Source organism: Pinus tabuliformis, chromosome 1_1 (assembly GCF_031772625.1).
Source record: "Pinus tabuliformis cultivar Carrire ecotype Pingquan chromosome 1_1, CPIR1, whole genome shotgun sequence".
Lineage (NCBI taxonomy): Eukaryota > Viridiplantae > Streptophyta > Pinopsida > Pinales > Pinaceae > Pinus > Pinus tabuliformis.
Window position 1 is genome coordinate 675,469,849 of NC_142297.1, and position 14,678 is coordinate 675,484,526.

The window sequence follows — 14,678 nt, forward strand, 5'->3', positions numbered from 1 at the left end:
GGGCCTATTAGATACCAACTTACAAATGCTATAGTGATGAAATAAGAGACAAGGGGGATAAAGAAAGTAGCAGTGACGATGAAGAAACTTACTGATCTTGTAAACACAAAGGATTTGCCAATACTATCTTGGGAAACACAGTGAGTAAATGTAATCACCACCAATGCGGAGCTCAATGGAAATGTCAAAATCCCAATTGCATCAACCATTAATCATGATATACAGTGAGTAAATGCCACCCATTACCACCAACGCATAACTCAATGGACAATTGCAAATCACACCAACACCATTAAACACCATATTTATTAACGCAACAATACCAATAACATAATAATTACCACCAAAACAAACATAAAAAAAATGCGCTGCTGCATCAGACTTTGGAGCCCTATGTGACAATGCTCTTGATAAACTTTAAAATATGAAAAAAACCAAAATTAATTGTGAAACTCTACCAAATATTTACAAAAATTAAAATACGATATAATTGACTATAAAAACCAACCGATTATATATATCAATGCTATACAATAACATAATAAAACACCCCTAAATCATAAAAATAAATAAATATGTCATATATAAAACACCCTTACATCAAAGAAATAAATAAATATATTATAACTACATATAAATATAAAAATACCCTTACATCACAAAAATATATAAATATATAGACACACGCTCTTGCTCCCTTAAACGAAAACGTTCTTACCTCATCCCAAATAGAAGTGGCTCTGTACTCAAAATTAGTGGCATCTCACCCGATACTAAATATAATTAATTTGTCGTTAAATGGCTTATATCACTATATTATTGAGTTGACCGAAGTCCCTCTCTTCGAGGTCGAGCACGATCCAAGTGCCGAGGACAACTTTCAAATTAATATCTATTTTTCATTGGTTTGACGGTGAACAAGACCTTACGAGCGGGTTCGGTGTTTTGTTTTTTTCCGCTGAAAGTAAGGTTGTTGTTCTAAAACGGGTTGCTTACTAATCAAACTTCAACTGTCTGAGTCGGAAATCCCACCTAACAACGGTGAAGGATTAAAGGCAGCTATTATTTTATAGCAGGGGTGCCCTGCTAAGCGTAATTTATAAGAAGGCCCCCACAGATCATATCAATTCCGTGCAGGAGGCAGGGGAGAGCACACTTGAACGATAGTTACTGAAGATCTCAATACAGAGATCATGGATTCAAACGACCTGCTACACGCTGAGATGGGCAGCAAATTATCGTTACAAGACTCGAACTCCGCACCTCGTCTGACTCCTGCTGCTGACAACAATGTAATTGAAAGAAACGGCAATGGCGTCCAACGCTCCAAGAGCTTCGCCTTCCGGGCTCCGCAGGAACCCTTTCGCATCGAAGATTTTGAATGCGAGAAATTGCACGGGGTCGGTTCTTACTCCAGGGTATTTTCGACTCCGAGACCTTTTTGTGCGCTTACAATTCTATCCATTTTTGTTCTTTTGAGTTTCGTAGTTGACTGTGTGGCACAATTAATGTCCCATTCAAAGATCTTTTCTGATCCCGAGAATATATGAATTTTAGTATACGTATATTTTGCCAATGTTGCTCGATCTTTGGAGTGTGTAGCGAGGTCGACTTTTGCCGTCCCGTGGAATTATTTTAGAAGTGTACGAATATGTAACTTCTCACGAATTGATTAAATTTTAGGGATGGAAAAGAATGAAGATCTGCGTTCTGTTGCATTTTCGACTATTTACCTTTAAGTGTGCTTTAAACCCTATCCATTTTTTGATCTACGGTTCTCTGTACTTGATTAGTCGCGCAATTGAATTCCCGCTCAAGGAATTCATCTGATCATGGAAATACATTCTTTATTGGATATTATTGCGCAACTCCAGTCAACGTTAAACACAGAGGGTTTCATCTTTCGACAATTTAGCGAGGTAGAGATTTCGAGTCCTGTCGACTCATTTTACTAGTGAAAATATCTCTAACTTTGCGCGGATTGTTTAAGTATTAATTAACGGAGAAGAAGGCAAATCTGCATTCCGTTGCATTTTTAACGCACGCCCATAATTGACCTTTGAGCTCTGTCTACCCGGAAGAATCAGATCTTAAATTGGCTCAGATCTTAAATTGGCTGGTAATGTGCTTTTGACTTACTATGTTCTTTAGGCGAGGCGAATGCAGGGCTTGCTTTGCAGGGTTGTAAAATAAAATAAAAACAAAGTTTATTTCGATTTTCCCGACGCTTTTCTCTGAATCGAGTCAAGATTTCGTCAAAATCAACCTTGACTAAGGGCCATTTCGTACAGTTCATTTTGTCCAGATAATTACCTTAAATAGGTTCAGATAGGTTAAACAAGAGTAAGCGCCTGCTCAATCCGTAATGTGTATGGGCCAGTTTCACGGAAGCCTGTTTTGGTGTGATGACTTGAAGTAGAATAGTTGCATATGAGATCCTTAAAATGCATCTGACTAGAGTATAATATTTAAAACGTTAGGTATAAAGCCAGAAAGTGGGTAGGCAGAGGCTAGTTGGGGGAATCAAGTGGTGTATCGTAGGTACAATTTAGAATAGTTGCATATGAAATCCCTTAAAATGTATCGGGGGAATCAAATTGTGTATCGTAGGCACAACGCAAAATATGTTTTTCTTTGTAAAACAAACATGTAATGCAAAAGATGATTTTCTTTGTAAAACAAACATGTAATGCACGTATTGTTTACAAAATCTTTTTGTACTTGTATGAGTTAGTGCATTCTGTTTTGGTTATTACCTGCATTTTAATTTGGGTCTAGCTCATTAGAGTAGAAACCAAGACATCCTTGTGCATTAATAAGTTCAACTCAATGACACGTCACAAAGTCCCCTTAAGGCCCTAAACGCAGTTGTCACAGTAAAGCCACAATGTGTATTATTGTATCAGAGCAATATAAAGTGGGGTTGGCATAGGGAAATGAAGTTGGTGTAATAGAAGATTGAAGGGCATCATGTTACTATGCAAATGTGGAGGACAATGGAAGAGAGTTTGTAGAGGCCCGTCCCCAATAGAACGATGACTAACTTGGCTAGAAGATGGGCCTAGGGGACTTATTATGTTATATAGGAGAATGCAAAGGTAAGTATAACATCAAAATATAGTGACAAATGTATGATGATACAAAATACTAAATGAGTTTGTCCAAGACTCGAAAGGTGTGTTGAATTTTTGTAGCTATGGTCGGTCTTCATAATTGATATTTTAGCCTTCCAAATATATGTAAGACATGTTCTTCATGTTTGCTTTAAAAAGAGGGAATTTTGAATTTCTAATATTGAATTTTTTGCTCCGAAAACGTAAAGTTGACCCTCCAAGAAGTCAGGTCGGCCAACCCCAAGGACACACCATTTCAAGTTCATTCGTCCACTATATAAAGAACATTTCGTTGTCCTCCTCAAGCAAGCAACTCAAATCTTCTGTATACAAGGGAAGGAGACTTGAGGCAGACCGAGACCCTAATCTCTGTGACAGATTGAGCTTTGAGATAGGCTGAGACCCTAATCTCTGTGACAAACCGAGCTTTGAGGCAGATTGAATTGAGGCAGGCCAAGACCCTAATCTCTGTGATAGACTGAGCTTTGAGGTAGATCGAACTGAGGTAGACTGAGACCCTATTCTTTGTGACAAACCGAGCTCTAAGGCTGACCAATTTCTAAGCAGAAGGATGGAAGTCTGAGTAGATCAAATCTCTGGGCGGAAGAACGAAATTTTGGATAGATACACCTCAATTATCTAATGCTACTTGTAAGCAATTTGACCAAGTATGACGAGGGCTATATTACTAGTCAGTTTGACTTGAAGAATTAGATGTATCTCTGTTGAACTGAATAATTTCTCTAAGGAAAAGGTTGCCGGGTTTTTCCATATGTGGGTTTTCGCAGGATAAAATGTTTGTGTTTCTTGTTTGGCTGTCTCTTTATGATCCTACTGTCATTCTTGTTCTATTGTTGAAGATCTTGTGTGTAATTGCTTAATGATGAATGTGAATATGAATGGATTTAAAGTAAAAACCATTGGAAGTAACTATCAGCTAGAAGACCTATGAAAAATTAAGAGCCCATCAAGAACTTGCCAAGAGAGAGAAAAAGTTAGAGAGATATTGGACGATGAGCTCGATGATGTCAAGGTCTCTTGAGTTTAATGGTCAAGGGTGAGGGGGGCGAACTCAACACTCGTCGAAGTTTTCTAGAACCATTGAGGGGTTTGGTTTTATGATTTTGGGGGGTAATATACGAGTAAGGGAGACTTTTAGCATTCAAGGTTGAAAGGAGACAAGACTCAAAGTGAGAGAAGAAGAAGAAAGATCCATCAAAGGTTAAGTGCTTCGGATGTGGTGAGCTCTGTCACTATGTCAACCAATGTCCGAAGAAGAATGACAAGAAGGGGAAGCAAACAACAACTTTGACAAAAATCGAGGATTTGTTTGCTAGATTAGAGGATGAATTCACATTGATAGCCGTAGTAACTCCAGGAGGAGGCAAAGTATAACACTCCAGTACATTAGATTGGGCAAGGTCCGAGGGAGGAGCAGTAAGGAGATCTAGATCACAACCAAGGAGGTCTTGATCAATAGATCAAACCTAGTTGTTAAGCATTCCTCAGTTGGGTTAGTACCCTTGTTACAGGTGCCCAAAGTGTTAAAGTAGGAGGATCAAAGTGTCAACAACGTGCAGTCAAATACTTGAGAGATGATTGCAAAGGCAGTTGTGAGGCGTAGTTAGATGCTCGGGAGACAGGTGCAGGGCTAGTTGTAGTGACTCAGTGGATCAGGAGAGATCATTACACACAATTGCAGTGATAGTAGCAACTTAGGGTCATCAACAGTGTGAGATCAAAGTAGCGCAGGGCAACACAGGATGGTTAAGCTACAACATGTAGCAGGAGAATCAAAGATTGTGTGTAGTGTGGATCAGTTCAGATATAACATGTTCCCACAGATCAACAGGGCGTTGATATATTCACAAAGGCCTTGGGTAGGGCGAAGTTTGTCTACTTCAGGAAGCAGATGGGAGTAGTGGAGAACACCTTGCTTGCTAAGAGTGAATGTTAGTTTTTGATTGGGGTAGTAGCAAACATGTGTTCTTGTCTCTATGGTGTCTATGAGGCTATGGAACACGAGATCTCCAAAAGCTAGAAAAGGTTTTGCGAGAAAAGACTTGGAGACACCTCAATTAAATTAATTAGCCAATAATTATTTATTTACTAAGTCTAACTTAGGAAATCTGGTTAAAGTGAATTGAGGGAGTTTGGTTTTGCTCTAGAGACTTCCAAAAATGTTAATTGATGAAGTCAAGATGATCTTAGACATCGGTTTAGATGTGATCGTGGCCGTTGAGACTCCAACAAGAGATTATAAGAGTAGGTAGAAGGGTTTGGAGAAGACATAGTTTTTCACTTGAGTAGTTTGACTTACCCAGATGCAGTATGCAGCAAGGGCGCAGTTGAAGCTACGGAAGCATCAGAGGCAGGGTATCAACAAAGATTTGGGAGCAGGTTTCTAAAGGAGATTTCCTTAGTATTTCCAGTGTCTGGGACACAGGAAAAGGAGGCTGAATTATCTGCAGAAGGAGGCTGAATTATCTGTAGAAGGAGGTCGTATTAGCAATGTGAATTAGCCAGTTCATCTAGTGTGAGTTGTCGGAGAGACCACATTTCAGTTGCTAGTTGCCAGATTTGTATCTCAAAGGTAGAGTGAGTGGGTCTCACAGCTATAGGAGGTAGAACAACTTGCAGGGAGGCATTCCTAGGAGCTACACAAATTTCCGAGAGCCACCAGTGGGCATTTTTGTGTAGAGGTGTGAATACTACCTTGAGGAAGTGCGAGTGGCTGGAGAGAGGCCACATCGAGTTTCAGAGGGTGACAGTTAGTCTCCAGATTATTTTGCCTGTGGAGATTAGTATTTGCCGCAGGTTTCCAATAAATAGCAACCAATTGTAATTTCTCGCAAATTGTTGAATAATAACAAAACCATCATCTGCTGCACTAGTTTTCCCTTCGGGTTTTTTCTAGGGACAATTGTCCAAAAATAAACAATGTCAATTTTTTGTGTGTGTGCATATCTTCTTTGTTCTATATGTTTATCTTCCACAACATATTTATTTGTGAAGATTGTAATAGTGTTTTAATTGTTATGTGTCATAAAGTTAATTATAGAAGACTAATAATATACAAAAGTACTTGGATGTACTCTAGGGCACTCCCTATAGGTGCACATCCTCATAAAAAGATAGTAAAAACCATAGAAACACGTTCTTTTGTTTAAATTAAGCAAGGTGAGGCTCCCATCACCCTCACCTTCCTTTGCTTCTATATATTACCCTCCCAAAAAGCCCCAATGTCTATTATTTCTCACCTACATAAAGCTTATTTGAGTACATTAAAAAGGTGTAATTTAGAATTTTGCTAATAGCAAGCTATCAAAAGCAAAGGAGTGTGGATCCAATTTTAGGACAAATATGCAAATGACCAAGCAAAGGCTAATTGGGCTTGATAAATGGCTTGCTCCTTGTTCCATTCCTTTTTCTGTGTTATTTCATGTTATGATAGTCTTGACCCTTTACTCTTTAAATGATGATGGATATATGATGTATCATTTTATTCCATTTTGATTTGACATTGATGATTTTACAATGAGAGATGTAATAATTCCCCTATTTTGACTACCAATTCCGAAATTAACTGATTTGCCAATTAGATCATTGACATTGTTATTTTAATTGTATAAAGGTGTTGCTATGTAACAAAACACAACATTTTTATGTATGTAGTAAATCTAAGTAAGTTGTCAAGTGTTCATAACTTAAGTGGTTAGGTAGATGGTTTGTTGAATGTTCTCCCCACTTGGGTTCAATTCCCAGAATTGACATGTTGGCCCATTGTGACAATGCTAAAAGGGTAAACACCCCTTCGCGAGTGGGACCCCCCTTGTGGGTGTGTCTCCGGATGCCTCCGCCCTTGCTAAGTCATAATTTCTTGCTAATTGTTGGCTCGCAGGTTATTAGCACTAGGCTAGAGGTTATAGTGGAAACCACCAACTTTGAATGCCCTAGTAATCTTGACTTGTTACTGGACCCTGGTTCCTCTAGATCCAAAAAAACAAAAAAATCTTTGTTGTTGAATTTTGTAGCTATGGTTGGTCTTCATGATTAATGTTTTAGCCCTTGAAATATATAATGAAAATGTAAGACATGTTCTTCATGTCATTCTTGTTGATTAACCCTTGAAAAGATTAATATAAGACATGTTTTTGTATTCCTGATGATGAACCACACTTGTTGGTTCGAAACATGTCAGCCAAAATATTCTCTCATGTGATTTCTACTGAAAGACTTTGTTTAATAAGACATGTTCTTCATGTCAAATCAAAAGAGAAAATTTGAATTTTGAATTTTTGGCTCCAAACTTGTCAAGTTGGCCCAAATAAAGAGACACCCTTTCGAAAAGACAAAACACTATATATAGAGCACTCAACCTCCTCCACAAGATACCATTCGACCTCTCACAACATAAGAGATATTTTGGGCATCTTAGCGAAGAAGAAGGATGAAGTAGGACGAAGAAGGACAAATTCATCTCTATCATTTCTCTCTCTTTCCTTGACTTTGCACATGTGATTTTTTGGGCATATTATGGGCAAATGGGCTGAAATTTTGGGCAGATTACTCTGGGTAGCAAGGCCAAGTTTTTGGGCATATTCTGGGAGGCCAAAATTCGGCCTAGGCAGATCAAAGAGGGCCGAAGTTGTTGGGTAGAAAAGTGACTTGACAAGCTAATTTTGGCCGTCAATCTTGGCTTAGGAAAGTTATAAATTGAGCCTAATGTGAGGTGCTAAGACACAACAATAGCACAAGATTGAAAGAGGCTTCACAGTGAGAGTGTGTTGGGTCCAAGAGAGTGCAGTGCAGCTAGTGATCAATTTTGTAATTTGTATTTTCTCAGTTGGGCCATTATACCTGGAATGGGAGCCCAAGTAAGTTTCGTGACTAATTTATTCATCAAGAACTGGTGATTGGGCAAAAATCTATTTGTGTGTGATTATGATTGAGTAATAATGTTTTTCTTCTGCTATATTTTTTTATGTGTTAGGAATTTGGCTGTGTATTCGTTCCGCTTGTTAATTGTTGGGAATCGAATACCAGGTGTTGGGTTCATAAATTCAAATATTGTATCTGTATTTATTGCACTTGAAAAATCAACATGGTATCAAAGCTTTAGTGAAGGAAAGGACATTGAAGATCATTAGTAAAAGAGAAGAGCGTTGCAGAAGACCTACATCTACAATCTAATTGCTCGTCTATGACTATGGGTTCCTCTATAAAGTCAGAGAACAAATTGGAAGGAGCTATGAATTTCAGGGCTTGGAAAACAAGGATTGATCTCATCATTGCAAAGAATGATCTCTCGGGCATTGTGAAAGGCAAGGTCACTGAACCCTCAGATAATGAAGGAAAAATAAAATATGAGAAAGATGGCATCACTGCTAGAAGTATCATTGTAGGTTCCATTAGAGATCATTTGATTCTATATGTCGCAAATCTTGACTCTTCAAAGAAGATGCATGATGCCTTAGTTTGATTATACACTATCAACAACATTGGTTAAGCAATGAGTTTGTAGAATGAGCTTTGTGATGTTAGAATGACAAGGAATAATACTATAGCCTCATATCTTATGAGGATTTCTCAATTAAAAGATGAACTCCAAGCAATTGATGAAATCATTTCAAGACTTTGCGATCATATAATGTAGGAGAATATACATCAAAGGAACTTGTTGTCGTTTGTAAAGAAGTTGGGATTAAGAGGGAGTTGATAGCCCCTTACAATCCACAACAAAATGGAGTTGCTGAAGGAAGGAATAGAACCATTGAAGAATTTGTTAAGGCAATGATGCATGATTAAGACTTGCCTATATTTTTATGGAGTGAAGCATCAATGACAACAATCTATATTCAAAATAGAAGTCCTTATCGAATTTTGGAAGATAAGACTCCTGAAGAAGCGTTCACTAGATAGAAACCACAGATTCTGTGAAAAATTCCAACTGTTGCAGCAATTGGAAATTATTCTTCTAACTGTAAATTAATTAGCAATTTATTTGTCCATATAAAATGAATAATTCACAATTGCAATTTTCACCCAATTAAATTCTTCGGAAGATAAACTGGAATCTGAGAAATATGTTAACACACATAAAAATTGACAGTTATTTTTTGTCTAAAGTCCCCGGAAAAACCCAATGTGGGAAAATCAGTGCAGCAATTGAGGGTTTTATATTATTAAGCAATAGTGAAATTTTGAGTACAATCTCTGGATGCCCAATTGGCAATCCAATCAGCAAAATAAGTTGGCCGAAATATTTGTGAGGCAAATACCTCAACACCACGCCTGATCTTGCTCCAACAACTGACAACACTGGCTAGTCGTACAACCTTTGCGTAGTGCTTGCACAAACCCCAACTCGCTAAACCCGGAATTGCAATAAAAATGACATCTTGGCTGACTCCGCCTCTGGGAGAAATTCGCTTGGCATCCCGGAGAATTTTTGGACCAACAACAACTGAATTTCTCTCTCCTTCAACAATATCAATCTCCCTTTGAAGCCTTCTGTGCTGCCTCTGCATCCACTGGGAAATATTAATACGACCCTTCTGCTATTGACTCTTTGGATCTGGAAGATCTTTCGTCTGGACTCACTGTCCCTGCAACTCTTTGTCTCTGCTTCCCTTCTAAAGCTCGAACTCTTCTGACAACATTTGCTCTTTGGAAAAATAGAAGTTTCCAAGGAAATCGATCTCTGTGTGTGTTCTCCATCTACCCATCGACTTCTTCTTATAATCTTTTGTTGGGACTCCAACGACCAAGATTAAATCTTAATCAATGGCTAAGATTATTTCCTTGTCGATCCGTGTGAGTTTCTAGATGATTCACACCTTATCTCAATTAATTCTGATTAATTAACCAGTTTTCCTAAGTTTAGACTTAGGAAACATTTAAAAATAGGTTAATAATCTAATTGAGACACTTCTAGTTGGAATTTCCAGAAATGATTTGTAGGTTATGGAAAACCCTTGTGTTTTAGCCTGTCCACAAAGTTTCGAGACTAGAACACCTTTGATGCTACAAAAACTAACACTCCCTCTTAGCGAGGAAGGTGTTTTAGTGTTGCACTATTGCTACAACACCTTGTTTTTGTATCACCCTTTGTCACGTTGCCAATGTTGGGCCACTGTCACTGCCTACCATTGCTCACCAACCACTGCGCAATTTTGATGCTGCATTTGTGTTGTTGCTGACACTGCTGTGCTGTTGCGAACTCTACATCTGCACTGCAACTCCCTCTCATTTGTTGCTGCTACTACTTTAACCACTACAATTGAGAAGCATCCTAATTATTGAATCAAATGTGTCTGCTGCATCTGTCTCTTGAGTCTTGACTGCTACTAACCACTGCACTGTCCACTGAAGATTCTGCGCTGCTACTGACTTTACATTGTGCCACCCTGCATTGTTGTCAACACCGCACTATGCTCCTCAACACTTGATTGCTACTAGTCTGCAATAGCCACTTTGGAATATGATTGCATCACTGACATTGATCCATCCTGTTATTGAATATTGTGGGCCCTTGTAGCAAGGTAATGATCCATGAAGAGGACACCTCAATGGACCTTGCCCAAACTCTGCAACTTTGGGACTATAACTCCATATCGCCCCACCTCACTCTTGGAGGTATAGCTGCAAACACAACGAAATCTTCCTGTAGCCTGGAGGACAATTTATCTCTCTGCAGACGCTGCTGCTTGGTCCTGCTTCTCCTGCTTGTCCTTCTTCCTATGAGGACACTAGGTATTGTAGTGACCGAACTCACCACATTTGAAGTACTTGACCTTAGATAGGTCCTTCTTCTTCTTCTCCCCCTGTCCCTGATTGGGACCCTTTGATGCTAGGGCCACATTCTCCTCTTCCTTCTCACCCTTCGCGGCCTTGCTGTTGCTTCTGCTGATGGTGCTCTTTACTAGAGCCTGCCTCAACTCCTCTTGCTGTAGGTTGGACCACATCCTATCCCACCCAGGGAATTTATCTCGTCCCAAAATACTCTAGACAAAGACTTGCCAATCCTCCGAGACACTGTTCAGTGTTAACCGTACAAGCTTTGTCGGTTGAGGTGCCTCTCCAATTGCAGAAAGCTGATCATGGACCTCCTAAATCATGATGGGGAAGATATCTATGCCTTCACCCTTCTGCATCCTGATGCTTCTTAGCTTCTCCTGGAGAAACATCTTTTGTTGCTTGGAAGAACTCTGATATAGTTGGGAGAGAGCATCCCACATTTCCTTGGCAGTGTTCTTGCTAGATATATGTGAGACTATATGATCTCAAACTCCATCCAAGATCATCCGCTTTGCCTTTGACATTTCCTTTTTGTACTCCTTCAGCTGATTTGCATCTTGGGGTACTATTACCACATTGTCCACATAGGCTTTCAGGCCAAATTCGTCGAGAAGGAAGGGCATCCTAGCCTTCCAGATGACAGAGTTGGAGGCTTCCTCCAACATATCCTGATCTCTAAGCCCTGCAGTGGCCATCTCTAAATTTGGTCGAAAATCTTCCTCATTCCCTCTGTTTGACTGCTGGATTTGCTACACGCAATCCCTTTTGGATTGAGGAATTTTGCCCATAGTTCCTGCTAATCTGCAACATGAAAATTGGATTTCTAAAACTTGAAATACCCTGAGAGAAATTTCCCTCAGTGTGTGCTATATCTCTTCCACCCGATGCTAATTCTGCATTTGCAAACTGCTGCAAAACCCTATGCATCCAAACAAAGAATCTGCTCAGCGAAAATATGAGCTATTGCTGCTCCCTCTGCCTGCTGAAATCACTCAACTGGAAAGCTGAATTTTTCTGCCAACTTGCATTGAAAAATCAAACTTCCCCAAGCAATTCAATCTGCCTAGCTTAGGCTCTGTGCAACCCCTAGAAAAATCGTCTTGTTGCTCCCTTTGAACAACGAATTCTTCTCTCTCAGCTTCTGAGCTTCCTCGTCTAATCAATCACGCTTTGATACCATGTGAAAAATTCCAACTATTGCAGCAACTGGAAATTATTCTTCTAATGGTAAATTAATTAGCAGTTTATTTGCCCATGCAAAACGAATAATTCACAACTGTAATTTTCACCAAATTAAATAATGAGGAAGATAAACTGGAATTTGAGAAATATGCTAGACCACACACATAAAAATTGACACAGTTATATTTGGACTAATGTCCCCAGAAAAAACCCAACTTGGGAAAATCGATGCAACAACTGAGGATTTTATATTATTAAGCAGTAGTGAAATTCTGAATACAATATTTGGATGCTTAACTGACAATCCAATCAGCAAAATAAATTGGCTAAAATATCTGTGAGGCGAATACCTCAACACCACTCTTGATCTTGCTTCGACAACTGACAAAACTGGCCAGTCATACAACCTCTGTGCAATGCTTGTGTAGACCCCAACTCGCTAAGCCCGAAATTGCAAGAAAAATGGCGTCTTGATGAACTCTGCCTCTGGGAGAAATTCACTTGGCCTCTTGGAGATTTTTTGGACCAATAGCCATTGAATTTCTCTCTCCTTTAGCAAAATCGATCTCCCTCTAAAGCCTTCTGTGCTGCCTCTGCGCAACTCCACTGGGAAATACGACCCTTCTACTAATGACTCTCTAGATCTAGAAGATCTTTCCTCCAGAGTCACTGTCCCTACCCCTTTTTCTCTCTGCTTCCCTTCTGAAGCTTGAACTCTTCTGGCAACAACTGCTCTCTAGAAAAATCGAACTCTTCAGGGAAATTGATATGTGTGTGTGTTCTCCATCTACCTAAGGACTTCTTAAATCTTCTATTGGGACTCCAACGACTAAGATTAAATCTTAATCGATGGCCAAGATTATTTCCTTGTTGATCCGTGTGAATTTCTAGATGATTCACACCTTTTTTGAATTAATTCTGATTAATTAACCAATTTTCCTAAGTTTAGACTTAGGAAACATTTAAAAATAGGTTAATAACCTAATTGAGACACTTCTAGGTGGAATTTCCAGAAATGATTTATGGGTTATGGAGAACTCTTGTGTTTTAGCCTCCCCACAAAGTTTCGAGACTAGAACACATCCGATGCTACAAAAACTAATAGGTTCGACATTTGAAAATCTTCAGGTCTCTAGTTTATATACATGTAGCCAAAAACAAAAGGAAGAAACTTGATCCTTCAGGAAAGAAATGAATATTCGTTGGATATAATGAGTCATCAAAGGCCTATAGAATCTATGTTCTTGGACAACGACATGTTGAAGTCAATAGGGACATGACGTTTGATGAGAATGTTTCCTATTGGAAGTTCCCATGGACTCTGATGATGACAAAGAACATGAAGCTCCCAAGGAAGAAGGTTCAGGTCCATCCAATCCTTTGAACATCCCATAGATCATCAAGAAGAGCTAGAAGGGCCTAGCGATCCAATGGACCCAATTGTTGTTCCTGAAATCAGGAAAAGGCCAACTTGGCTTAGATCTACTTTGTAGGAAGCAGAAGGACATGCAGCACCACATGGCACCTTTAAGGAAAGCAAGAGACCAAAGAGGTATTCTGGATATGCAACATTGATGACTAATCTCATTGATTCTGAACCTTCCACCTATGAAGAAGCAACTAGCCAACAAGTTTGGAAGGATGCGATGTTGGAAGAATACCAATCAATTATGAAGAATGATGTATGGGAGATTGTGCCTAGACTTGAAGGGAAGTCAGTGGTAACCTCCAAATGGGTATACAAGATCAAGCATGCAGTGGATGGCAATATTGAAAAATACAAGGTGAGATTTGTGGCTAGAGGGTTCTCTCAGAAAGAGGGAGAAGATTACGATGAAACTTTTGCTTCGGTTGTCGGCTACACTACTTTAAGATCTATTAGTTTTTTTCCTTCTTCTATGGGTAACGGGTTGGAATTTACATCAAATGGATGTAAACGCTGCTTTCCTCAATGGTGTAAATTGAGGAAGAAGTGTACCTAGAACAACCTTAAGGTTTTGAGGTTCATGGGAAAGAGTCTCACGTTTGCAGATTGAAGAAAGCCTTTGTATGGATTTAAGCAAGCACCTAGAGCTTGGTATTCTTGAATTGACAGCTACCCAACTTGATCTAAATATTTATATCAAGGTTGAGAAGAATGAACCTATGATTCTATTATTGTATGTTGATGACTTATTTTTGATAAGTGTAGAGCATCTTGTTATTTGGTGTACGAGGGAGTTGGATTTTGAATTCAATATGAAGGATCTTGGGTTGATGCACTAATATTTGGGGTTGGAAGTATGTTAGGAGCCTCATGAAATCTTCCTTGGTCAAGGAAAGTATGTTATCAAGATCTTGCAAAAGTTTGGAATGATAGATTGTAAATCTATGGCAACTACCATGGTGACAAATATAAGAAAGTTGAGACTCTAAGTCAGATTTGGTAGATCCATCCATGTATCAGAAATTGATTGGCTCCTTGATGTATTTGGTTAATACCATGTCAGACATTTGCTTTGCAATGAACACTCTGAGCCAGTTCGAGATGGAACCAAGACATGATCATTGGATTGCAGCAAAACATGTATTCGAATATTTGTG

The 14,678-nt window shown here is 39.1% G+C and overlaps 1 protein-coding gene across 1 annotated transcript in view; it reads left to right on the forward strand.

Annotated features, from left to right (window-relative positions):
• The first annotated feature begins 904 nt into the window (after window positions 1-904).
• LOC149215216 (3-phosphoinositide-dependent protein kinase 2-like) overlaps window positions 905-14,678 on the forward strand; it is a 97,510-nt gene continuing 83,736 nt past the window's right edge. The window contains exon 1 of the mRNA XM_089392559.1: window positions 905-1,418. Coding sequence (XP_089248685.1) covers window positions 1,194-1,418 — 225 coding nt within the window. The 5' untranslated portion in view covers window positions 905-1,193. The remainder of the gene's footprint in view (window positions 1,419-14,678) is intronic.